The sequence below is a fragment of the Acomys russatus genome, chromosome 3, assembly GCF_903995435.1.
Source record: "Acomys russatus chromosome 3, mAcoRus1.1, whole genome shotgun sequence".
NCBI lineage: Eukaryota > Metazoa > Chordata > Mammalia > Rodentia > Muridae > Acomys > Acomys russatus.
The window spans coordinates 75210523-75237614 of NC_067139.1; the positions used below are offsets into that span (position 1 = coordinate 75210523).

General features: G+C 52.7%; 1 protein-coding gene across 1 annotated transcript in view; it reads right to left on the reverse strand.

Moving 5' to 3' along the window:
* Positions 1-27092, reverse strand: part of Dlg5 (discs large MAGUK scaffold protein 5) — a 116563-nt gene that overhangs the window by 59410 nt on the left and 30061 nt on the right. Inside the window, 4 exon segments of the mRNA XM_051142923.1 lie at positions 2045-2228; positions 2859-3002; positions 4502-4664; positions 13640-13708. Coding sequence (XP_050998880.1) covers positions 2045-2228; positions 2859-3002; positions 4502-4664; positions 13640-13708 — 560 coding nt within the window.

Sequence of the window (27092 nt, forward strand, 5' to 3'; positions counted from 1 at the left end):
ACCCAGACCCTACCGTGCAGCCCCGGACAGCCTTCTCCCTCAGCTGGGATTAGAAAGATGAGACACTGTATCTGGCAGATTTTTCCTTATAGTACTTTAAAATATCACAACTCCACCCTCACCACTGAAACGAACGAAGGACTCCTTGGAAAAGTAAATGGCTAGTCCTGGAGGCCAGAGAGGAACCGTAAAGTGAGCCTGGGATGGCTGGCAAGCCAGAGGCCAAGCGGACTAAAGAAAGAATACAGGAGACATGTCAAAAGGATAGAGAGGTAAGCTTGGAGGACCAAAGAGTAAAAAGGAGGGGGAGAGAGGCGGAGGATGAAAAGGGTGAAAACAAGCAAGGAAACTACAGCGGAGAAGCCTGGAAACACTAGCTTTTGAGTGACCAAGGAGACCAGCAGCGGGAACAGGCCAAACCCTGGCCACAAACCAATCAGCAGGACTCAAGAACACAGCAAGGCGTCTCTCATACTCAAAGATGGACAGACTACACCAAACCATGAAGATCAGATAGTCCTGAAACAAGGGCCTCCTAGAAGACTGCTCGACTGCAACCTGCAACAGCATCAGGTCATGAAAGGCCAGGAGTGCCTTAAGATCCTGGGGAGACCAGATGGCTAAAGAAGCCTACAGTGTGGCACTTCCTTCTGAACTCGCTCCCTTACTGAGCAAACACATTCTTTTTTTGTTGTTTGTTTATTTATTTTGGTTTTTTCAAGACAGGGTCTCTCTGTGTAGCCTTGGTTGTCCTGGACTCGCTTTGTAGATCAGGCTGGCCTTGGACTCACAGAGACCGCCTGCCTCTGCCTCCCGAGTGCGGGGACTAAAGGCGTGCGCCACCACATTCTCAAGAGCAAGAGAGAGAGGAATGAAGCAGGAGGAATGGGAGATAAGAAATGCCGAGCGAGGGGTGGAGGAGATGATCGGACTGTGTGTTATTTGCAGGGACAAAAGTGTCAAAAGGAAAACCAATATGCTGCACAGTTGATAAGTGCTTTAAACGGGAGAGCTGGGTGGGGTCTGCTCCTTAGATGGTGACAGTGAGTCCATGCTGACATTTGCATTTCTGTCACATTAGTTTATTTGGGGTGATGAGGTATCAATCACACTGGTAAATACTATCTGGAGTATGGGACAGGGGTCCACTCTAGCATGTTAGCAAACCATTGTACAGATTTATAACAGTTTCATAGTGACTTTTCTAAAGATCAAAACTGAGCAAAAGGCAATGAGGGCATGACGCTAGGCAAGTAGGGGAATTTAGGTTGAGCGCAGCAGCTCTTTCAAGGGAGCTGCAGACACTGCTATCTGTCCCTGGGGAACTAAAAGTGCTACACGCTGTGGGGAGACATTTTTCCCTTTGAAGCCTCAAATGTCCCACCCCCAACCCCAGGCTGTCATAAGTCCTTCCCACATCTCTGGTCAACCAGTGATCTCTAGACGGTAAGCTCCAGGCTGGGAGAACCTGCCAACAAAACATACAGAGAACACGACGGGCAAACTGGTACTCCGGCTTCCGTCAGTGTGAACCAAGAGGTGGACAGGGTGAAGAGAACACCCTGGGATGCAGAGAAGAGGAGGAAGAAAGGCCACAGGCTACCCCGCCTGTGATGTCACATGACCCCTGCAAACTGAATGAGCCACAGGCCCCCATGCCCTGCTTTTTCTCAAGTTGCACACCCTTCGTGGTAGCACCTGGAATACTCATAATGAGAGGCACCTGAGTGACCCCGTGAGCAGAGTCTGCCTTCCTCACAGGACCACAGCTTCTACCAGAGCGGGGACGTGTGTTTACCCATATTCAGGTTCCTCAACAGAAGCAGACTTGCCAGAAATGCCGGGAATGGTCACACAAATGAACAATTGGGTGGGAAGCATTTGGAAGGCTGGGTGGGGGGTGAATGAGTGAATGGAGGGAGGGAGCAAGGAGGCAGACGGATGGGTGCAGACTGATGGGCGCGGACGGCGGGCGCGGACAGGAGGGCGCGGACGGATGGACGCGGAGGTGGCAGGCCTCGGCCGCCCTGGCTTGTGGTCCTACCTGCTGCTGCTGGGCCCGGAGGTCATTGATCTCCTTCTGGTCCTCCTCGCGGAGCCTCTTCATGTCCTCCCAGGACTGCTGCAGCAGGTTGCGCTCCCGCAGCAGTTTCCCATTCTCCCGTCTCAGCATGTCCACGTCATCCCTCAGCTGAGTCTGGTCACTCAGGAGCCGGCTGTGGAGGGTGCTGAAACCCCACAGGAACATTTAGCCCTGGCCAGTTTCTCCCCCACACCCCAGCCCCAGGTACCACTAGCCCTAAGTCCCCAAAGAGATCCAGACAGCGGCCACAGGAGCCAGGCTAGCAACACTCAGGGAGAGGCCAAGCCCAGAGAACAAGTAAACTCGGAAAAGAGAGAACCCCAACTCTGAAAATCCCCGACTCCAAAAGGGACACAAATATCTCCAAGGAAAGGAGGCAGCCCCCCAACCTGTGCCTATATTCTGCCCAGGGCAACATGGCCAGCAGAGGACAAATACCCTCTGAGGAAGGTCAGGAGCCCCAAAGAGAGAACGCCCAATCTACCTGCCCCATGAGAACAGGCTGTAGTTAAGGCCCAAGCCAGAGATGCAGAGGTCTTGGGGCTGCCTGACCCCTTTAATCTACCAGCTTCTACGGCTGACAAGACAATGGTGGGAGGGGCTAGCAGTCTCTTTCATAGGTAGCAAAAATGAGTCCAAAGGCACAGTCCTCTCGCAAAAGGAAGAATGCTTGCTGAGTGGCAGCAGACACCGGACTAGACCCAGAGCCCAAACACTCCTGTGCAGAAGGTGACTGCTACACAAGTGCTGAGGCCTCTCCCAGCACAGCACTCACTGGTAGAAGTCTGTCTCCTTGGCCACCTCCTCGCACCTCTTCAAGGCGTTGGTGTGCTGGTTCTGTAAGCTCTGCAGGTCCGACATGGCCCGCACACACTGGATCTTTAACCTCTCGTAATCAGGATTCAGCCTGTGGTAGGGCCTGGCCCCAGGAGCAAAGAACCCCATGAACACAGGCCTCAGGGATCACGTGAGCTCAGGCTGTGCCCTGGACTACCCCAGCCCAGGGGATGCCACCTCCTGGCCCCTAGGTACTGGGACCTCCTGGTGCTTATGAATTGTGCCGTCCTGGCTTCAGGCAGCAGAGGCAGGGGTGCCAAGGAGGGAGCCAGGCTTCAGGAGCCTCTCAGGAGCCTGGAGGGACAAACGAGCTCTCTATGCTCCCAGGAGGCTGTGCCACAGCTCTGGGCTCACCAGAAACTGTGATGATGTTTCTCCTGTCTTCAGCTCAGGGGTTGTTCATCCCAGATGCCTATTAGGATGTGGATGCCCAGAGCACGTAATCAGTATTTCCAGGGAGGAGACCTAACATCAGGATGGCTTTATAAACTCCCCAGGGGATTCCAATGCGGTGCCAAGGTGAGCACACGGGACAAGAGCTGTTTTGCTTAAAGTGGGCTGCAAGGCTTCAGCACTGGTGTTACATGAAAACTGAGAGACAGACAAATCCTCAGGCCCTGCCTCAGAAACTCGACTGCCCAGATCTGGAGGGAAATAAGAGGGCCCTGCATGCTGCACTTCAATAAGCTCTCTAGGGAAGCTGGGGCAGGGTTCCCTACGACAGGCTGGGCAAACACGTTCTCAAAGGGAACAGATACGGAAACTCCCAAAAATATGGTCTTCAAAAAAAAAAAGATGCCAGGTAAAAATGTACCTTTATAAGATGCCTATATGCCAAGAACAACATATGAGTTTACAAACCACAGAGCGGTCCAGCCAGCAATGCAGCAGGCTGTAGTCTTCAGGGATTTAAGCAGCCGGGGCTTCAGGGAGACAGTGTATGTGTGCACATGCCCATGAGCACACACACATGCAAATGTGGGTCCAGCAGTGGGATGCAGCAGAGCAAGGGAAAGGGGACAGCTTACCGCCTCAGCACTGAAGGCGCAGGACCAGGGAGCAGCAGTTAAGAGTCCCAGGCTCCCTATAACCCACCAGCAAGCACCAAGAGACCAGGCCCCTCCAGAAGCACCTACTGCGTAATCACCTGTGAGGCAAGCACCAACGGCAGGGGTCTGCGCTGGCCGCTCTACCTCACACTCACACCACAGCGGGTCTATCACAGAAGCTACAGCAGAATGCGGTTTCCTCAAACATAGTATGGGACCTACATATGCCCACCTTAATCCCTAATTTGTGTGATTTGGGTCATAGGCTACTAATTTCACTTGGAGAAGGCGTAAGACAAACACAGAGAAAGAGGGGAGGGAAGAGAGAGAGAGAGAGAGAGAGAGAGAGAGAGAGAGAGAGAGAGAGAGAGAGAGAGAGAGAGAGAACGCTACCCCAACCCAGGCTTAAGGTTCTGCACCTGGGCAATATCCGAAGGTTTGGCTAAGGGGACACCTCGGAGAAGAAACCTCCAGAAACCATGGAGCTACAGTGGTGTCAGGACGGTCACTGGGGAGTTGGGACAATGACTACCTTTTGTCAAAGGTGGCTCCATGGGTGGCGAAGGCCAGGCGCCTGCGGAGCTCGTTCCTCTCGCGGGTCATCAGCCGCAGCTGAATGGAGAGGTTCTCCACCTTGTCGTTGGCCTGCTGCTCAGTGAGGAGGGGCGGTGGGGACGGCGCCTTTCCAGTGGTCCCTGCGGGTAGGTAAGCACAAGAGATTATGCGCGAGGGCACATTCTCAAGGTGCCAGCACTGTTCTGGCACCGTGGCTTGCTCAGCTCCTCGTGAGGCAGTGATGAGCCCCAGGTAGTCACGTCACCCCACCAGCTGCTCCAAGAACACCCACTCCTACACAGTGGGGCCATCTCAATCTCTCTTTACCGATGAAGTTGACATCAGGGTCTAGGCCATGGAAAAAAACACGTATTTCTAATGGTCTTAGGAACCCCCAACCATAAACTGATTTTGTTGTTACGTCATAATACTGAAATTTGGTACTCAGCAGTGTCTCAGATCCTAAGACCATCAGGAATATGTGTTTTCTGATGGCTGCAATCCACAGGTTGAGAACTGCTGGTCTAGACCATCTGGTCCTGGCCAAGGACCCTGAGCATACCACTCTCTCCCCAGGCCGGACTTCAGATCTCTAGAATGGAGTTGTTTGGGACACTAATCCTTGTCTGCCCTGGACATCTGGACATGACCACTATCACCCACATGACAGAGGCAGGACAGACTACCCTGGGCCCCAAGCAGAGGCCTGAGGAAGAAGGCGCGTTTGAAACAACCTCAATACTCCGAGGAGCAGAGCAAATGCCCCAAGACTGGGACCCTGAGCCATGTCCCCATCCTCTCTCACCATGGCGACACAGGCCGCTCAGTCCCTCCTGCAGATTCACTGCCTCTGGATCTGCCCAAGCCCACCCAGGCAAGCTAGCCTGCAGGATGCTCGCAGTTCACAGCTTATGTGATACAGGTAAATCCTGAGGCGCCCATGTTTAACCCAGGCCATGCCCTCCTCACCTGTGCCCAGGACCAAAAGCACACAAATGCCTTACATTTTTTATGAATGACAAAAGTCACTGCTGCTTCTGACAAGATCCAAATAGATCTCTAAGAATCCAAAGGCAAAACACTTCATCCAACTGTCCCCATAAGAATTAAACCATGGCCCTTTTTAAAAACAATTTTAATTGGTTAAAATTTATTCAGATTACATCCTGAATGTTATCCCCTCACTTGTTTCTTTGTGCTCCACCCTCCCTCCCTCTTCCTCCCTATTCCCCTCCCCTGGCTCTCTAACAGAAGGGGACCTCCTCCCCCACCATGTGACTGCAGCCCATCAGCTCTCATCTGGATAGGATAGCCTGCCTCCCCTTCCTCTGTGTGCCACCAGCCCTCCCCACCAAAGGGAAGCGATCAAATGGAGGCACCGGAGTTCATGTCAGAGGGAGTTCCCGCTCTCCCCACAACCATGGAGAATGAGCTGTCCATTGGCTAGATCTGAACAGGAGTCTAGGTTTGCTGCATGCATTGCCCTTGGTTGGTGCAACAGTTTCTGCAGGCCACCCTGAGTCCAGTTCCGCCAGCCCTGATGGTCTGCTTGTGGGGCTCCTGAGCCCTCCGGGTCCTTCCATCCCATCATTCTTCCATACTACTCTCAGCGCTCCACCCAGACCCAAAAAGACACACATGGTATGTACTCACTTACAAGTGGATATTAGCCAAACACAGATGTCCTCTGAGAGACTCCACCCAGCGGGGGATCTGGACAGAGGCTGGGAAACCATGGTCTTTTTATAGTTAGCACATCGGTATGTCTACCTGACACCTCACCTAACTCCTGGCACTCTGGGGTGGGGTCAGGAGGACACAGCATTCGTCCCATTTTGTGGCTGGCTTCAGGGAGGCTGACTCACACCTGAACACTTGTCTCCCCAGTGGATCCAGACGTGCAAAGATAATGGTAGTCGGCTTCTATCTGTGGGGACCTGACCAGACCCCCTTCTAAGCCTTGTCTGATGGCTCATACAAACCAAATGTCAATTAAATGAAAAGTGAACCTTGTACCTTCCAGGGGCCCCAGGGGTGACAAAGAACTCCATGTTGTCGGAGGGAACTAAATATGTCATGGGATGAGGTGGGAGCCTCAAGCTCTTACCCCAGCATCTGTCAGCATCCCAGGTAGAGGTACCTCAGCCCCCTGAATCTAATACTCCTAAAATATATTCACTCTGATTGATTATCTGGATCTGGAACAAACTAAGAGACATGTCTCTAGGCAGTTGTGAAAGAGCATTTCCAGGAAGAATTAGCTGAGGAGAGAAGATCTGCCCCGCCCCCAGTAGACCGCAGTTCAGATAAAGGAGGCTGCTGTGGCCAGCCTGCCTTTGCCTTTTGCTGGCACTACCGTCCTTAGCTGACATCAAAAGCCAGCTTCTTTGGCCTTCCAACATGGACTAACACAGTGGCCTTCAGCTCCAGTCCAGGACTACTGAGACATCCATCTGTGTGGACAGCGCAGCATCGGCCTCTGGGACTCGGTGGGAGGACCTGAGCCAGCTGGCCACCCAGACACAACAGTGGGTGCAGCCTTCTGGAGAAGTCAAGGTGCTCAGTTCTGGACCATGCTCCCATCCTCATCCTCCAACTGAGTAGCATTTCTCCTAAGCAGCTGACAGCCACAAAACCAGTCAGCAACACGTAAGCCCCTAGCCAAGGCCCCAGACTCAGCTCTGACCTGAGACCCAGGCCTCAACCACTACACTATATGGCTTCCTGATGGGGCTGGTCTTCTCGCATCTCTACACTCCGCTCTCATCCGTACCGTCTTCCCCATCACCAATACCACACACAGAAGCACACAGGGCACATGACGAGGCAAGGTCGGTTGGATCTGAGACCGCAGCCTCTCTGACTTAGCTCTGATGACTGCAGCAATTCCTAACAGAGACCTCAGGATGAAGCCGAGGATGGGCTAAGCCAGGGAGTTCTAACGGAAACCAAGCAGTTTGGAAAATTGTCCCCATCACCATTCAAATGAAACGGTTTCGGGGCCTAGGAAGGTAACTCAGTCAGTTCTTTCTTAACAAGCAAGAGGACCTGAGTTTGAATCTCCACAAGCCATGTAAAGCTGCCAAGCATAGTAGAATCTGCAGGTAATACCAGAGCTGGGGAGACGGAGATAGGAGGAGCCCTAGGGCCGACCGGCCAGATGGTCTAGAGTAACTGGCAAGCTCCAGGCCTGTAGGACCCTTCCTCAAATGAGGTAGACAGAATCACACCAAAGGTTACCCTCTGGCTTCTACACCCACGCCCATACACAAGCACAGGCATTCATGCATAAGCATATAAATTTTTAATTTTTCAATATATTTTTCCTTGTGCTTTCTAGCATTGGATAATGTACTGAGGATGGTGCAGCTCTAAGGCTCAGTGGTCACCCAGATTTCCCGAAACCTACGTGACTAGATTATTCTCCAACAAGAATACATAATGCTCCATTAGCAAGAGGAGCAGCAGACCCAGCCCGGACTATGGACACGGTAGTCACATGCTGTGAGTGTGAGCAGTGCAGTGAGCAAGGGATAAACCACAGCCCGTCCTCTGCCACCGTGCACCGCTGAGGATCAGTGCGCAGCGGGGCAGTGGGGTAATGACTGGCTATCAGCTCTTTATCTCTGACTCCCTTATGCCTCATTCCACGTTCCAGGTGAGCCTGAGGCTTCCTCACTCACTGCAGGCTGCATGTTGGTTGTCAGATTCCTTGAGCCAGTGGTGTCAGAAGCCAAGTAGAAAACTAGCACTAGCCAAAAGCAGTCAGCTGGGGGGATGCCCAGGTGAACTTCCTGGTGGTTCCAGGCCCTGGCTGCTGAAGTGATACTACACAGGGGAATAGCATAGTCACCAGGCTTACAGAGAGCCCAGGACCACCCAGAGCTGGCAGGAAGGACCTGGGCGACTGCTTCTTTGAGCTCCTGAGCTCCACTGGAGAATGCATACCACCCACAGCTGCTGACAGAGAAACCTAAAGGAACACAACTAGCAAACTCACACGGGCACGCGCGCGCCTCCCAGTGGTTCCGCTGCAAACTCACACGGGCACGCGCGCGCCTCCCAGTGGTTCCGCTGCAAACTCACACGGGCACGCGCGCGCCTCCCAGTGGTTCCGCTGTAAACTCACACGGGCACGCGCGCGCCTCGCACACGGTTCCACTGTAAAGTTTGGGCATCAGACACTTATACCTAAAGACCCCACTCTGGGTGAAATGCAGGTATCTCCTGCTGGCCTCTTTCCTGAAGAAAGGAAAGCAGGGAACCCCAGCACAGCAGCTGCAGCCTTCCCGCCTCCTGACTCTCTGGCCAGACAAACTAATGCTCTGGAACCCCCCACTCAGGGTCTGCTTTTCAGGCCTCACTGCAGCTTCCCCAGAGCCATGCCTTTCTTGCTGTATTCCACAGGAAGTCTCTCTGTGTAGCAGCACGCATGGCCTTGCAAACATGCTCACAGGCGATCCGATCCCAGAGGAACATGATGAGAGAGGACAAGGTGCCCCAGGAGACTAGATAACATCATAAATGCAAGAATGTTAAGGACTTCCCCAGGGTGCAAAACACTGTCCAGGAGCTTAGGATGTAGCCGGGCTGGTAAGGAACCTGCCCAGCATGCACATGGCCCTGGATTCAACCTGCAGAGGCCAGTGTCATACGGCACACCTGTGATCCTAGCACACCTGTGATCCTAGCACACCTGTGGTGATCCTAGCACACCTGTGATCCTAGCACACCTGTGATCCTAGCACACCTGTGGTGATCCTAGCACACCTGTGATCCTAGCACACCTGTGGTGATCCTAGCACACCTGTGATCCTAGCACACCTGTGGTGATCCTAGCACACCTGTGATCCTAGCATACCTGTGATCCTACCACACGGTGGAGGAGTCAGAAAGAAGGATCACAATTTCTAGGTCATCTTATCATGAGTTCAAGGCCAGCCTGTATGAGGCCCTGTCTCAAAAGAAAAAAACATAAAGAAAGAAGGGAAGGAAGGAAGAAAAAAAGGAAGGAAGGAAGGAAGGCTGTTCAGGGAAGGACCGCTGACATCACTGGGACATTCCTTGCCTTCCTGCTGCCTTGGTTCCTCCCCCAATAGAAGTCACTTTACCCTTTCCAGGAACCTTCCCTGGAACACAAGGAAACCCCTCAGCACCCCTGCTTCCCACAAGCCAGGGCCCCGTCTCTCTGGTACATGCAAACCTCCCACTGCTTCCATCTGCAGTGAACAGAAGGGTTCCCAAACTCTGACTAAGAGTGCCTCCTCCTCTCCTGAAAGGCTCCCTACTTACTCAAGATACAAAAGCCTATTGCAGAATTGGGTCAGGACGGGAGGAGAAACAGAAGCCCACAAGTGCACCGGGAAGCTCCTCGGTGCTGCTTCCAGCTCAAAGAAGCCACGTGCCCAGCCGATGACAATCGCCTCCAAGAGGCCTCCACAGAAGGACACTGTAGCTACCATGGTGATGACAAAGGAAGCTGATATAGTGAGTAAGCCCCTGGGTAACTAAGAAAATACAACAACGCTCCTAGGCAGAGTGTGCAGCCCATCGTGGGTTTAGGAAGGTGAGGCAGGATTATTAGCAAGTGAGAGGCCAGCCTGGATTTCCCTGTGAGGTTCTGTCAAAACAAACAAACAAACAAACAAGACAAAACACCCTACCAAGACCTAGCCGACGAACATGATATTCTCCACCGTTGAGTGGAGAGTGAGATCTGACTCTCACACGAACTCTGGTGCCCCTTTTCTGACCACGTCCCCTGGATGGGGAGGCCTGGCGGCACTCAGAGGAAGGATAGCAAGTTGCCAAAAAGAGACTCAATATTCTAAGAGCATATATAGGGGGAGGAGGTCTTTCTCAATCACAGACATAGGGGAGGGGAGAAGGGGGGAAGTGGGAGGGGAGGAGGAATGGGAAGAAACAGGGGAAGGGCTAACAATCGAGATGTAATATGAATAAATTAATAAAAAAATGTAATTAAAAAAAAAAGACAAAACATAGGCCTAGGCTATAGCTCAGGTGGGAGAGTACTTCCTAGCTTGTGTGGAGGCCTGCATTTGGCCCCCACCACTAGCATGACTGTAAGCCCAGCACAAAGGAAACAGAGGCCAGGGGGATAAGAAGTTCAGGGTTGCTTTTGTTTACACAGCAAGTTCACAAAGCCTGGGATACAGGAGACAATTGTTCTAGTAACTTTCTTTTTCAACTTGACACAAACTAGAATCACCTGGGAGGAGAGGCCCTCAACTGAAGAACTGCCTTGATCAGGCTAGCCTCTGCTACTGTCGACAGAATCACTCCTCAGGCAGGTGGTCCTAGTCTACGTGAAGACGCTAGGAGCACAGGGGAGCCAGCCATTAAGCAGACGCGGCCGCTCCTCTGCTGCTGCAGAGTTCCTGACCCGACTTCCCTGTGATGGGCTTCCAGCTACCCAGCCATGTAAACCAAAGCAACCCTGCCTCCCAGGTGGCTGTTGGTCACAGTGATTATTACAATGGCACAAAGCACCCAGGAACCATCTGTCTCCTCAGCTTAACCACCAAGGCTCCTCTGGCGAAGACGACTTGCTGTCCTCCACTGTCTCCCCTTGACATGAAGCAGGAAAGTGGACACGGCCTCTCTCTCTAGTTTTCCAGCCCTGTTCTTACCTGTCCTAAGGGCCACACAGAAACATCAAACAAGAGTGAGCAGCCATCTGACCTTGCAGGCTCCACCCCAACCCCCGGTGTACCTGTGACGAGCTCTGCCTCTCACTGGACCACACTGGCCCAGCAGCAACTGTCTAGTCAGTCTGGTCTCCTCAGCGGACAATATGTAGCCCACCACAGACAATGCACTCCCTAGGCAAGCGTGGTGGACTGTTGCCCTCGGTGAGAGGAAGTCCTTCCCAGGGCCTCTGGGGAAGGTGTGGAGACATTACAGGGCTGGTTGTCTTCTTCACCTGGGTTGCAATCTGTGCCATACAAGATAGAAACCCTTGGCCACAGGTGGCTGTAGAATTGACTTCATGTGACTCATGTAATCGAGAAACTAGACGTTTCACTACATTTTAAGGCATCTAAGTGTAAAAAGCCACTTGGTAGTAGCTCCACATTGGACCACACAGCCCTGGTGCTTTCAGGTCTGGCCATGACAGCTAAATTGCTGTTGCAGGCAGCTCGCCACCTGCCTGAGGGGGCAGATCCCATCCTGCTGTACCCAGCCTGATCACAGCCATGCCCGTTCTATGAGGTCACACATTTCCTTACTGGTTAAGGGGGCAGGCGTGGGTGTTCAGCTGTGAAGAGAAGAGAGAGAAAAGCAAATCTTGATCCCTGTGAGCCTGAGAGGACTGGCCACAGGAACACAACCAGCTCTTGCGTGAAGGAACTGGGCACAGCCAGTGCAGGCGGAGCTCGAGATGGGACACACATCAAAGATTTGTTCTCAGACTGTTCGTGAGTGTCGAGAAGCAGCTGGGGACATTACTGACCCACAGTCCATGGGCTAACTTCAAGTTCAGCCCATGGAGCTAGGCATGATGGGAAGCAGAAGCAGGAAGAAGACCAAGAGTGTGTAGTTTGTGCTACACAGAGGCCCTCGGAGGAAAATACAAAGCCCCTCTTCCTGCTCCTGCTCAAAATCAGACATAAGCGCTAAATGCTTCAAGAAGCAGAGCCTCTCTCTGGAGCCCCCGTGAGATCATACATGCTCCCTGGAAAGATGACATCGCCAGCTCAGAGCGACAATGTGAATGTGTCTGCAGTGTGCACTAAAGAGGAGAAAAAAAGCAAGACACAGGAAAGAGAAGCAGCACTTCCCTTTCCTGTACGTCCTGACAGGCACGGTCCCAGAGAGCCAGACCCACAGTCAAAGTACAATGCCAGACTCTCTGGGACGCTCTTCCTGAACTCTAGGCGCCCTGAGAGCTATGAGGTAAATGTGCGCTTTTTGGATGTTGAGGTCCCAATTCAGGAGAAGAAGAGTGTGAACCTTCTTTAGAAGCTTAGAAATGGGATGTTTTACAGATGAGCAACCAGAGGCCACAATGGACAAAACAGGCCTTGAGCCTGGTGTGATCAGTGTCCTTAGCACATGTACACACACACACACACACACACACACACACACACACACACACACACACTCACACAAAGAGACAGAGAGGAGGGGTGGAGGCTGACCGGGCAATTCATAAAGAAGCCCAGTATGAGAACAGCTGGCAAACTCTGTCCCAAACCCTCAAGAGCACAGGGCCTTACCAACTCTCTGATCCCGGACTCTGACCCCAGAACGCTGAGCCGCATGTCCATGGCTGAAGCCCCAATCTGGGCGGCTTCTCTAAGCCAGCCCGGGAAGACACACCCAGAGCGCCTTCCCAGCACCTGCCTGCCTCTGATCACACAGCCCTCCCACTCTAAGAGGCTGCTTTAGTCTTTACCTTGAGATCGGGCAGCCAGGGGACCACCACCTGTGTTGCACACTGCTTCACACCTGGTATGAAGAGTTCAGAACCTGACTGAGAGGCGGGCCGGCAGCCCTAGCTGGGGTGGGAAAACAAGGCCTGCTACCTCTCCTCTGTGGGTGTCAGCTTTCCCATCTCTCTGTAGCAGGAAACCACAGTGACTGGAACAAGATCTCTATGAGCTTTCAACTCCCCAAACTCCAGGACCCTACTCTAAAGGAATTACCCATGCATCACTGTCACAGAGGACACCGGGACTTGCAGTAGAGGGGTGGGACACAGGGCAAAGGTCACACCCAGAAGCTTGGGGAGAACGGCATCCGCCTTCCTGCTAGCCATGTCCAGAAAGCCGAGACTGGCTACCACACTTCCCTTGTTGCAGAGGACAAGCATCAGGGATCAATCCTGACGAGGGGCTTTGGGGGAGGGGGATGGGCAGACTCGCTAAGTAAGTCTACACTCTAAAGAAGCAATAAAGTAGGCAAACATGCTTCCCACACCTGCCTCTCTAACACAAAGCCAGGCTTTTGTTGACAAGAGAAAATGCGAACGGGTCAACAGAGGAGGACCTCACATATAATCAGATGAAGAACTGATGTCCCCTGCCGTGGGGACCCCTCCCAGGCCACCCGAGTTCGAGACCCACTGTCCCAGGAAGGGAGGACTCACCCACACTGCTGAGGGAGCTGCTGCTCTCCGAGTCTGAGGGCATGATGGACAGGACACTGTAGGTGGAGCCTGGGGACAGAAAGGGAGACCAATACGTTACTACCCAGGAGGGCCTCTTATCCCCAGCCCAAGCTCTGCCATGTCAGCCCGCTGCACAGGGCTGGGAGCCTGCAGTCAAGGCCAAAGGGGAGCTGTGACAGCACCTTCATTCTCACACTCACACCCTGCTGCTCCAGAGTCTGAGCAGTGGCAGAGGGAAGTCCAGGCTGCCTTCTGTCCCACATGGCCGTCGGGGGAGGGGAGAACTGACTCCCCAAAGTTGTCCTCTGACCTGCACATACACATGCATGCACTCCTGCATTCATATGTACACACAAACACATGCACACACCACAATAATAAAAATAAATAAATCAGTAAGCTGGGTGGTGGTAGCGCACACATCCCAGCACTGGGGATGCAGAGGTAGGTGGGATATTTGAATTCGAGGCCAGCCTGATCTGCAGAGTGAGTTTCAGAACAGCCAGGCGTATACAAAAAAACTCTGTTTTGAAAACAAAATAAAACAAAATAAATAAATAAAATATAAATAAATAAATAGTTAGTAAGAGCATGGTCATAAAGCTGGCTCAAAGGTGAGGATACTTGCCATCAAACCTCGTGACCTGAGTTCAATCCCTAAATCCCACACGGTGAAAGGAAAAAACTGCTCTTTGCAAGTTGTCCTCTGGCCACCACACACACTACTGTACTTATAAGCCCTCCTCACACACTAAATAAATGCAATAAGAAAATCAAGTTACTTCAAAATGTTAACAATTATAATGTCACCAAATCAGAAAGTAACACGTTTTGTTTGGTGCTTCCCCCCAGCCCCCACCCCACCCCCACTGCACCCCAGCTTGGTCGGGGAAGACAACAGCACTGGGGGTGAGTAGGTACCTAATGTCGTTAACTTGCTGTGTATATCTCACCATCGGGTTTGGTTTCAAATATTTCCAATACCAGGTGCAACTTGCCAGCCTCTGGAATACCCTATGGATTGAGATGCTGGTGGCCTGCTAGACCCCAGTCCAGCCTGTGTGAGGAAAAGGTTTAGCCTCACATAAGGCCCCGTCCCCGTCCCCTTGCATCAGTGGCATTTCACACTAAGGAGTGAGAACCAAGTGTGTATATTTTTCTCTAAGGCCACAGCCGATGCAAAATTAAAAAACCAGGCAAAGCGACGACGCTGGGAGAGCACACGGAGACATGCCAAGCAGGTCACCTCAACAGTATGAAGAGGAATGTTCTGTCCTACAACCAGGTAGGTGCACACAGGTTTTGCTGTAGCAGCTATGAACAAGCCCGGGGCTCTGACATTAGGAAGTGCTAAGAACTACCGGACGCAGAAGGGGTCGGAACCAAAGGGTTCTCTTACCTTCTTCCACCTCAACTCTTCACTAGGTCCCCAAGAAAAGAGAGCTGCAGTGGGGGTGGGGGTGGAGGGTGGGGGTGTGGGTGGAGGTGGGGGCAGGGGTGGGGGTGGAGTGGGGGTGAGGGGTGGAGGTGGGAGTGAGGGGTGGAGGTGGGGGCAGGGGTGGGGGCAGGGGGGGGGGTGAGGGGTGGGAGTGGAGGGTGGGGGTAAGGGGTGAGGGTGGGGTGGGGGTGAGGGGTGGAGGTGGGGGCAGGGGTGAGGTGTGGGGGTGAGGGGTGGAGGTGAGGGGTGGGGGTGGAGTGGGGGTGAGGGGTGGAGGTGGGAGTGAGGGGTGGAGGTGGGGGCAGGGGTGAGGGTGAGGGGTGGGGAGAACAGGGAAGGGATATGTGCAGGGAGACGTAGGGCAGCCCGTAGTTCATAGTGACGAAACCTCACTAGTGCAGGGGAGCGATGGACACCTCACGGGACAGGGGAGACTGAGCAGGGGATGGTGTACGCCTGTGAGGATCAGAGGAGTTGAATATAAATTGCTGGCGGGGCACAGCTGGCCTGCCTGCCAGACAAGGAGAAGAGCGAGAAAAAACAGAACCAAACACACTGGGGGTGGCAAGAACAGGCCAGTGACCAGCAAGGACCCGGGGCCTCATCACTGAAATCGCTAGTGATCTGAGCAGACTGGATGTTCAGCAGGAAGTGAGGGGACTGGGGGCGGGGGGTGTGGGTGGACGTCCAGTCTTCCTCAGCAGGTGACTATGCTGTCTGCAGAGGGAAGGTAGCAGGGCACTCAGCACTCTCCTAGCATGACTGTCACAGGGCCATTTGTACATCATTTCCAGGGCACTAAAACCAAAAATATTCCCTCCATCTCTGAAATTTCATGATCCTACACTTAAAAAAAAAAAAAAAAAAGGAAGAAGCTATGTTCACGTTGCTATGTTCACGTTCCGGTATTTCAGGTCCTACCTACCTAGTCCCTGGCTTAGGCCTGAAGCTGACCTTGAACTCCTGGTCCTCCTGCTTCTGTCGCCCAAGTGCACCGCCACGCCTTGTTTATGCAGTGCTGGGGACAGGAACCCAGACTTTGTGAGTGCTGGGAGGCTGAGCTGCTTGCCAGCTCTACAACGGGTTTTTACTGTGCCTTTCACCCCTATGCACTTTTGTATCAGAAAAGGGAACACTGTGATTTCTTTCTCTCTCTCTCTTTTTTTTTTAGTTTCTTAAATTTTTATTTGTAGGTAGAATATCAATTACACATATGTATAGTATACAATGTAATACTTCAATACTCACGTATAGAGATGTAACAGATCAGCTGCAAGGGATGCCCGTCTTCTCTAACAATTCTCTTTTCTATTTTTTCAATATTTCTTATTTAGAAATTATACGAGAATCACATCGTCCCCTTCCCTTCCCTCCCATGCACTCCTACACCTTGCTCTCTTTCAACTCAGGACCTCTTTTTCTTTAACTGTTGTTACGTGTGTGTGTGTGTGTGTGTGTGTGTGTGTGTGTGTGTGTGTGTGTGTGTGTGTATACGCGCGCGTATGCGTGTGGTGTGGTGTGTATACACTATGCTGTTCAGTTTGTATAATGTAATTACATGGAAATCATGGAAATCTTAAACCCTCTCTTTTATCACATGGTGCCCTTAAAGTCAGGCACAACCAGGCCATTCATAAACAACAAACAAGACTCTAACAACCATATTTCAGTTCTAAACTCAAGGGGCCATCTTTTAGATTGTATCTGTTTTCTCTATGGTACCAGGAAGCTGCTATACGGTGGCTTGTTTTGAAAAACAAAACAAAACAAAAATCTGCTTGGGAAAGCAGGCACAAATAATTGCTCCCAGTCAGACCCCCACAAGTCTGTGCTCAACTCAGTCCAGCCTGGCACTTGAGCCTGCACTCTGTAAACACCAGGACGGAACGCTCGCTTCTTTCTCTTACTGGCATCCGCAGTGTCCCATCTTCCAGTAAAGCCGTCTGCCCCACACACATCGCCTCCTCCTCCCCACTGCACATTTCCACTGTTAATTAAGCTTGGCAGATGCCCCTTGTCCTCCCTACCTCACGTCCTCCCTAGCTGGGGGAGTGCCTTTCACATCTCTGCAACCAATACATTTTGTTCCTCTTCCATGTTCCCATGTCCTGACTGGGCTATGTATGAGGCCTGCCCAGGGGCAGAGTGACATGTTTATCTGCATCTCTGTGCATCATCCTGGCCCCTCATCACAGGCAGCTGCCTGGGCTCCCTGCCCTGGCAAGGCTGATGGGGGTGGGGGTAGAAACTGATTAAGACTAACTAGGGCCCACTTTTCACAATGTTCTCAGAGCCTTGGACGTCATTAGGGGCAAAGGGCCCAAAGATGGCACTGTCTGAGCAGTGTTTTGTCTTCATAACTATTGTCTTTAAGGCCCTCTGTGGTCAGGACTGTTAGCAGGAGGCAGTGGATTTAGCTTCCTTCCTGCCCCCCACCACCACACACAAGCTACACAGTGTCCTTTCAAAGCTGATAACTTCCTGAAAGGCAATTAGCAGGCAACGCCTCCTTCTGGGATTTCGAAATAAAACCTGAAGGCCAGCAGGAGTCCCACCTCACCCAGCATACTTAGACGTAAGAATGTGACAGTTTCCCAGATTCCCCGAAGGAACTTCTGATGCAGCTAAGTGAACCCGAAGGCATCCTAGAAAGTGTCTATGGAGCAGCAGCCTGCCCTACCCGGTAGCCCAGGCCACTGAACACTGTAAAACAGGCCAGCTTCCCTTACATGTGATACCTGAGGGCCAGGCTGTGTGACCCTAAACAGACTAAAGTAGCCCACGTGACATATGTGGAAACACTGCCACAGAAGACAAGCTTGAAGCCGACTTGACGGATGTGTGGGCTTGAGGGTCACCTGCGCGGGTTCCCTGCCATCTAAGGAATTGCTTAGGGACCTGGTTAAGTGGTAGATTAAGGTAGGATCTGAGACCGCACTGCTAAGAAACCCTGGGACATGTGGACCACGCAGACCAGCAGTGCAGCGAGCAAGGGAAAGAAGTGCTGTTAACAGAGAGATGGGAGTGTGGCCACAGAAGCCCTGGGGGACGTAGGTGCCCGGGAAGCGGATGGCCTAGTGACACTCTGGGGCTGCCCCTCCACAGGCATTATCTCTGTCCTTCAGAAGAGCTCAGGCCTGCTGACTCTGTTTACAGTGTGACTCAGACCTAATGGGTCACCAAGGATACTTCAGAAGAACTTCCAGAACTGTGGTGATAAGGGAACAACGCCCCAGACTCCCAGGTCTCTTTCTGCAGGCTGCAAGGGCCAGGGAGTGCGTCCCTTCACCCGCCCCCTCCATCCACCTGGAATTGTAGAGGGCTGGGTAACTCCAGCTTCCACTGTGGAAACTCAAAACAGCTGAAGCAGCATACAGAGGTCCCTGGCCACCACCCACCCTGAGACACCGACCACGACAGGCTAGCCCCTATCACTCAACCACTGGGTTGCCACTCCCCAGGCTTCTCTGGAGTCCCAGCATGGCAGGCAGGCAGGAAGCAGCAGCAGGTGACCCATCCTGCCATCCTCCTCCTCCTCACACCTGAAGAACTGCCGCCCACAAGTCCAATCACTCCCAGACTCACACATGTCTCTGCAGGGCACTGGGTCAGCTGAGAGGAAACAGGCTCAGAAGCTCCAGAGGCTGCACACCTGCTAGGAGGATCAAGAGAGAATCCGTCTCATCTGAGCCCCTAGGCCAAAGCAGATGTAGTGACCAGAGCTCAAAGGCCGGGACCAGCTTCCCTGGGCTTATCTCCCAAATCCGCCCTTACCTCCCCCTCAGGCTCTCTGTGTGGCCATATGCTTACTTACTGTGACAAGGGGATGGTAGAAATGTTCTTGTAACGTTCCTGTGAAGACTAACTGAAAGGCTCCACAGCAGCTGAAACAACCCCCAACATAGCCCGCCCCAAGCACAAGCTGCTGAGCTTAGGTTCTGGTGAGCTAGCCTGCGGCAGCAGGTCCTTCCCAGCCTGCCCTATTCCACTCCTGCGTTACCTCAAGAAGTAAGGCTGCAGCAGTGAAGTCAGTCCATAAGGAGACTGCAGACTGCCTGCCACTCAGTAATAGTTCAGGATAGCAGCTAATGGGTTCTCAGCCTCGTAAGTGCTCGGACTGTACGTGCTTTGGCTCACACTGCAGACATTGCTTCAGTTAACACCCACAATGACCCGAGGTCCTCATTAAGTTCGTTTTACAGAGGAGGAGCCAAGGCTCTCAATTACTTGACTTGTTTAAGGTGGAGCTGCTAATGGCAAACAGGACACAATCCATACACACTGCCCTTCGAGTCTGGACTCTTGGGGCTCTGAGGTGGTAGGACATCCCGGAGGAGAACACAGAGCACGGCCAGCCCTCACTGGTAAGCTGCTCTCTCCCTGACCATGGAGATGAGGACGAGGCGGATGGTGAGAGCCACAGTTTGCTGCTCACCTCCTGTCCTACTGGACTAGGGAAGCCTCCTGGAGAACTGCGCTGAATGCAGCCCCAGCTCCAGGCTGCACACACTTGAGACCCAGCACCCACAAGCTTAGGCATTTCAGGGAGCATCCCAGGGTGTGCATGGCCCTGGGATGTGGCACACACATGTCAGTCAGGGAAGTCGTCCCTACCCCATGCACCTTGGGGGTCCATCTGCAGGGGAAAAGATGCTGACCATCTCTGTGCACAGTGAGCTGGTGATTCAGACCGCGCCTGGTTTGTCCTCAGTACACACATTAGGATTTGATGTCGCTTCCCTAACCCCTGGAGGTGACATTATAGTGTTCTTTGCAAAGTTTGAGGACACTCACTTTCACTTGGTAAAACAGCATAGTAATGGTGCTTGTCTCTCCCCTTTGGGGGTCATCACGCACTAATCTAACTTGCAGAGATGGTACTGCCCAGGTAATGGGACCACGCACCTACAAGGTGGACAGCAGCCCTGGTGGAGCGACAGGAGCACAGTGCTGAAGCTTTGTGCTGGAGATGTTGAACTTGGGAGGCAGGACCTCAGGAAGCCCAGAGATCAGTTTTGCCTCTGTAAGTCCTCTCCGATCTGGAACCCATAACATGAAACAGGAGAGAAAACAAAGTGTACAAAGGCGGAGTTAATGAACATATACAACCTTCTTGCTTACTACTTGCTGGCCTGGTAGAGGTGGTGTGCTTGGTGTTTGTTCTGTCAGGATGAAAGGTCAGGTCAGATAGCTGCTTCCCCACCAGCAGAAGGCTTTGGGGACACCGCAAGCAAGTGCCTGGGAGCATTAGCTCCCTTCAGAGAGGCTGAGCTCTGTGTGGAAGGTGAGGAAAGAGTGCAAGGGGCCTGGCACTGTCAACCATCACCAAGTAGGGACAACCTTTAATACTGTCTTCCATCCTGTAAACAAGTCTGACTTCCTGCTGTCACTCTTGACTGGGATGGGTGGCATATGTATACCCAAAAGGTACCAGAGGTGCAAAAAGGAAGCTGGACCACAGTTATGTCCCAGTGGGAGGAGGGGAGGAAGCATGGGAGTATAGGCCAGGGGTCAGAGGCTTCCTTTCCCCACCCCACCCCCCGGGACAAGATATCTCTGTGTATCCTTGACTGCCCTGGACTTGCTTTGTAGACCAGGCTGGCCTCAAACTCAGAGATCCACCTGTCTCTGCCTCCCCAAGTGCTGGGATTACAGGCATGAGCCACCAGCCCGGCTGGAAGCTTTTTACCAAAGTGCAAGAAGTCAAGAATGTTTCTTTATTAGTGATGACTGCAGCCACACCTGGCCAGGGCCTGCAACTGGAGGAGCCTGACCACAGGACCTGCCTTGCCGTGCGCTAGGCCCAATGTGGATAGGGAGCAATAGCCAAGTTCCTCCGGGCTCCAGTCAGCCTTGCCAATGGGCAAACCTGTTGAAATAAACTCCCTTAGAGCCCTAGGAGCCACACAGAAAGGAGGAAGCTCTCGAAAGGTCTCTCTGCCCGGCTCCCGTTCCCTGACTGGGCTTGGCTCCCACGTCCATCATGAGAAGAGGACAGCTCCCTTCGTCTCTGGCCTTCCTGTCCTACAGATTCCACTGCCTTCCACCATCTCAGGACGTCCTGTGGCTGGGAATCAGCCCACTATGTGTCCCACTGTGTGTCCCTAAGTCAGCTGCTCCCACGGTCTGTGTTTCATCCTTGCTTATTGGGTAGGAAGGATACTAGGTGATTAGGGAAGTCAATGAGGAAGAGTCCAAAGGCGCAGCATCTGTGAACAGTTGGCTCTCACTAAGCTCTCCAGAACCCTGCCTCAGCGGCCTCCGAACTAATGTCTGCAAGGGAGCAGCGGACAGACGTCAGGGCCTGGGACCTGGCTCAGGCAGACAGTCTCCCGTCTTTGTTCAACTCCTCAAAGGGTCCCTGGGAGAAAGCCCTTTATGAAGAATCTATGTGCCTCCAATTACAACCCTTTCTCCATGTCTAAACGAAAGGCTGCTCTTGCAGACTAGAGGATGATGCAGAGTTAAGCACAAGCATCCGATACTGTTCCTTTACTGTGGAGGTCACGTGACCAGCCACAGAGAGCTCCTGCTGCCGTGACTCCATCATGATAGAATATAACCAACCTTATACTATAAACCAAAATAAACCCTTTCTCCCCATGTTACTTTTGCCAGCAGTATTTTACCACAGCAACCAGAAGAGTAACTAAGACAGGAGGCCTTTCTCCCTTCCCAGCATTCTGCCGGCCTGGCCGGCCTCAGGCCTGCTCTGCCTTCCCTTACAGATTTGCCTTCTCCCTCAGTCCTCACTGTCACCTGTATGTGGGCATCAGCCAACCAAAGCAAGAGGGAGGGCGTGGTGTACTGTACAAGGTGCCTCCCTTGACGGACATGTCTACACCGGGAAATAGTACCCACTCTAGTGCTCTGGGGAAGACCATCGAGATGGCTCAGAAGGCAAAGACATCTGCCATCAAGCCTGACACACACGGTGGAGAGAACCAACTCCCTCGAGTTGCCCTCTGACCTCCACACCTGTGCTGGCACCCACACACACTAGCATACTAATATCCAGATAATGCAGGGAGGTCATGAGGACACAACAGAAAACAAGACAGATAAACCTCTGTCCCCCCTAGAGCTCATATGAGCAATGGAGCGCATGAAATACAGAAAAACAGGAGGGCTCTCTGAGGAACTCATACCTGAGCAAAGAACTGAGGCAAGGGTAGGAATGCTGAAGAGGACTGTTCCAAGCGGGCAGGAGGGGGAGAGCAGAGGCGCTGGGCCAGCTTGTAGGAAGGCCTGTGCGGTCTGGATGGGGTAAGCTGCAGGTGCAAGTGACATCACAGGAGAGTTGATTCAGGTGGCCTTGCAGGCCACAGGAGGATGTGGAGCTTTTCTCTGAGTAAAAGAAGAAACCTCCAGAAAGTGTGTGTATACTTCTCTTCTTCCCTTCTAGTAACCCCTTTTCCTTTCTATACTTACTCAAAATACAAAGCCAAGCCCTTCCTCCCATAAATGTACACATAAGGGAAATTAAAAACAGCTGAGGGTGTAAGGGAACCAGGGCAGTGCCTGTCTGGTATGCACAGGCTCCGAGTCCAATCTCCAGCCCGCATATGCTGGGTAGGTGGCACGTGTCTGTAACCCTGGTACTCAGGAGATTTGAGGTCTGTGGCCAGCCCAAGCTCCATGAGACAATGATGACAAAAAGGGGGGGGGGGGAGAAGAAGGATGAAGGAGGAGGAGGAAAAGGAGGAAGAGGAGGAGGAGCAGGAGAAGTAGCCGCACCAAGAGCTAAAGCTGGGCCAGACAGCGCACTCACTCCTACAGTCCCAGCACGTGAGTGAGCAGTGAAGGCATGGAGCCTGGCTAGGCAGGAAGACAGAGCTGGGGCGTAAGGAGGTCACTTAGCACGTCCCCCTAACTGCTATACAGGAGGCCATTAGAGGGGGACCCAATGGTAGAAAGGATGGGAGGAAGAACAGAGGAAGGAGATATGAAGCTCGGTGCTGGTGTGTTCGGTGGGGTGTCCAAGAAGGGGGGCATTGTTCACAGGGGCAGAGAACTGAAAAAGGGCCGGCTCCATGAAAGACAGTCATCAGAATTAACCGGCCTGAGCGCACTGAAGAGAAAACCTCCATGCTGGGTCGGTGGTGCAGCGCTGAGGCACTTGCCTCCTATGCTCTGAGGCCTCACTTTCTACTCTCAGCCCTGCAAAAAACCCAGACCAGGAACCCTGTGAAGACAGCCTCTTGACCCTCACACTGCAGTCCTGAGCTGAGGGAGACCGTGCCAGCCTGAGGCAACCCCGCTTGGGAGCACGTGCAGGTCAAGTCCAGGACCTCGGGCTTGTGATCTGACTGACATCCTTAGCAAACACAAGCAGATACAGCAGGGGGAGGCCAGATCCAGGTCTTTTGACAGGGCTGTAGGCCACAGCACAGAATTCTGGGCAAATGCACCTATGCAGGCAGGAGAGAGAAGGCTTTCTGGAGGAGGCACAGAAAGAATAAGAGAGAGGAGTATTCTAGAAGGCACCAGAAGAGAGCTTGGGAGGGCTGATATATACACACTCTAGCACAGAGTAGAGAGAGTCAGAAAGAAAAGAACAGTCGGGGGAGAGGAGGCTGGAGAGACGGCTCAATAGTGGGGGGACAGGAGGCTAGGGAGACGGTTCAGTCAGTGAAATGCTTCCATGCTTGCATGAAGATCCAAGGGTGATCCCAGAATCCATGATTTAAAAAAACAAAACAAAAGCCAAGTTCAGTGTTACATGATTATATCCTATTGCTGGAGAGGCAGAGGCAGGTGGATGCCTGGGCCTCACTGCCCAACCAGTCTACCCTCCTCAGCCAGGCCCAGGCCACTGAGAGACCTTCTCTCATGGGAGGCTGTCCTCTGGCCCCCACACACATGCACGTATGCAAAAGGCACTATGAGTTAGTCAGAGAGTTAAGTAGCTGCTTGATTTCCCCAGCAGAGAAAGGAAGGGCTTATATTAAAAACTAGAAACCAAAAGGGGCATCTAGAAAGAACCACCACACCCTCATCTGAAGCACTCTGCTCAAAAAGCCTGAGCCTGCATCTGGAAGGGAGCCGGGGGCCATTAGTGATCCCTGCCACCGGCAAGATGGAGAACTGAGTGTCGCCCCTGGGTTCCTACCGGCTGGACCATCTCCGGAAGCTATTTTACAGTATGTAGGGCTCAGCAGGCTCACTATAATTAACCGCTAATTGGAATAAAACGCCAAAATCCAATCTGGTCTTCAAATCTCTTTTTTTAAGTCCTATATTTTATTTATGGCTGTGTGCATGTCTGGGTCTGTGTGTGTGTGCACACGTGTGTGCGGGTGCCCACAAGGGATGGAAGAGGGCATTAGACCCCTTGAAACTGGAGTTAGAGGCACTTGCGAGCCACCAGGGTGTGTGCCAGAGCCCAACTCTGATCCTCATGGTTGAGTGGCAACTGATCTTAACCCCTGGGCCACCTCTACAGCCCTCTCCGCACCTCTTGAATGACCAGGACTCAAAAGAATCTTCCAGGAAAAATAAAATGATACCAGTGTCTTTACATTGTTTCTTTTTGTAAAGCCCAAAGCACACAGTGATGTGTGAAACCGCCATTCCTGATCACCTAGTATCTGGTGTGAATGCTCCAACCGTAGCCTTCAGAGAAAAGAGACCGGTCCCCAAACCACAGACCTACAGAAATCTACTTGGTTCTCACTCCTCTGCCACGCTCACAGCAGGAGCAAGGAGTTCCCAGGTGAGCAATGGGCTACCACACCCACACACTCAGGCAGGGACAATAGCTGTGCAGTCATCCTCCAGCCCCACCAAAGAAGGGCGACAAACCGTGAGCAACCACCTCCTTAAAACCCGAAGCAAAGCCTCCACCTGCGCCACCTTCACCTCAGTGATCTCAGTGACCCAGTGCTGACATGGACTTTAGCCCAAGGGCATGGCCAGTCTCATCCCCCAGTGGCCAGCTGGCAGGTGCACTGCTCGTCCTCAGCACAGAAGAAAAAGCTCTTCTGCCCAGAGACGACCACAGGAAGTGAGGAAGGGGAACAGAAGTCCTTCAAATGCCTAAGAGGATGTGGGTTGTCTTTTGCACAGACAGAGAGGGTTGATCTTGTGCAATAAGAGAAAGTGAGAAAATATTTCCCTATTTTTGGGGGTTGGGGGTAAACCCCAAAACCCACATCTGTAACCATAAAAGAAACAAATGAAACCACAGGATGCCAGTCCCCGAAGATACGAAGCAGTCCTACATTTTGAGCCTGGTGGCCCTGTGAGGGCAGGCCCAGTCTCTTTCTTTTCTCACAGGGTCTGGGGTCACCACAAACCAGGGGCCTAGGCATGCCAGGCTATGTGTATCCTACCCTAGTATATGATAGTTCACAAGCAATACACTAGCCTGCCTCTAGGTTGCCTAGCAGCTGCCAGGTGTGTGCCAGACTATGAAATCACCAACCCACTACCTCATCTGTTTCCCTCTCCCCCCTCTCCTTCCCTCTCCCTCGCTGTCTCTCCCCCTCCCCCTCTCCTTCCCTCCCCCTGTTCCTCCCCCTCCCTCTCCCTCAAGCTCTCTCTCTCCCTCCCCCTCCCTCTCCCTCCCCCTGTCCCTCCCCCCCCCCTCCCTCTCCCTCCTGCTCTCTCTCCCCCTCCCCCTCCCCTTCCCTCCCCCTGTTCCTCCCCCTCCCTCTCCCTCAAGCTCTCTCTCCCTCCCCCTCCCTCCCCCTGTCCCTCCCCTCCCTCTCCCTCCTTCTCTCTCTCTGCCTCCCCCTCCCCCCTCTGAGTCTCTGTCTGTCTCCCACTTTATACATTCATCTCTCTCCCTCTCCCCCTCCCCTTCCCTCCCCCTGTTCCTCCCCCTCCCTCTCCCTCAAGCTCTCTCTCTCCCTCCCCCTCCCTCTCCCTCCCCCTGTCCCTCCCCTCCCTCTCCCTCCTGCTCTCTCTCTGTCTCCCCCTCCCCCCCCTGAGTCTCTGTCTGTCTCCCACTTTATACATTCATCTCTCTCCCTCTCCCCCTTGCCCTTCTTACAATAATTAACTTCCTTGTATCACACCTGTTGTACGGCGTGTAATTTATATATCCTAACAGTATATGCTCACCATGAAACACAAGTCAAATAGAAACATCACCCCCAAGCCTGCATCATGCTGGGGAGAGATGTCTTGCCCCAGTCCCATTCTATGGGGCTGAGAAACCTGAAGCCCTCAGAGGTTAACAAATAATCCAGGTTCTGCAAGCCAAGAGCCACTCGGGTCCTCTGAGCCCTAAGCCTGTAAGAACTGCCAAGCTGCCTCTGTTCCAATAAGCCCCACACCAGCCTCGCTTGGCCCTCACCCATGAGGCTGCCAGACTGTTCCGGCTGGTGTTCACAGACTGAAGCCATAGGCCCCCATCCCCAGTGTAGTCCCAGCACATATGTATAGAGTGACAAGTTCTTTACTGTATACAATTCTATACTCTCTCTTCTCTCTTTTAATTAGCACTATATTGCTTTGGTGATCAAAAGGGGAGAAAGTCACCATTTAGTAAATGTAAGCCAACATAGTTAAAATATGCTTTTGAATCTTCAGTTTCTGTGCAAAGAAATCAGGTGACTAAAAGGAGGGTCGCTGGACAGACAACTAAGAAAAGGGGGGAAATCCACGTCGTCGTTGACAACGTCACATCAGCCAATGAGATAAAGGAGGCAGAAGCATGGCTGCCGAGGCCAGTAAGCTTGCACAGGCCTCACCAGAAAGTATCTATTTTTAAAGCGCGTTCCATTTCATCACATTTCAGAAAAACAAAGAGGAGACCTTGAGGGGCAGACAAACAGGTCCCACAATGACAAGGGGCGGGTGTGCTTGTGGCAAGAGCAGCCACCCAGAGCCCGCCAGCGATCTTCATCTGAAAAATGCTGATTTCTCATGGCAGATGGGGCTCCAATAGCGAGTCACCGTCAGCAGCGGCCCCACAAAGTGCCAATTTTCATATTCCCTAGGGCCTGCAGGGCTCCGGGCTTCTTGGCTTAAATGGAAACTGTCAGA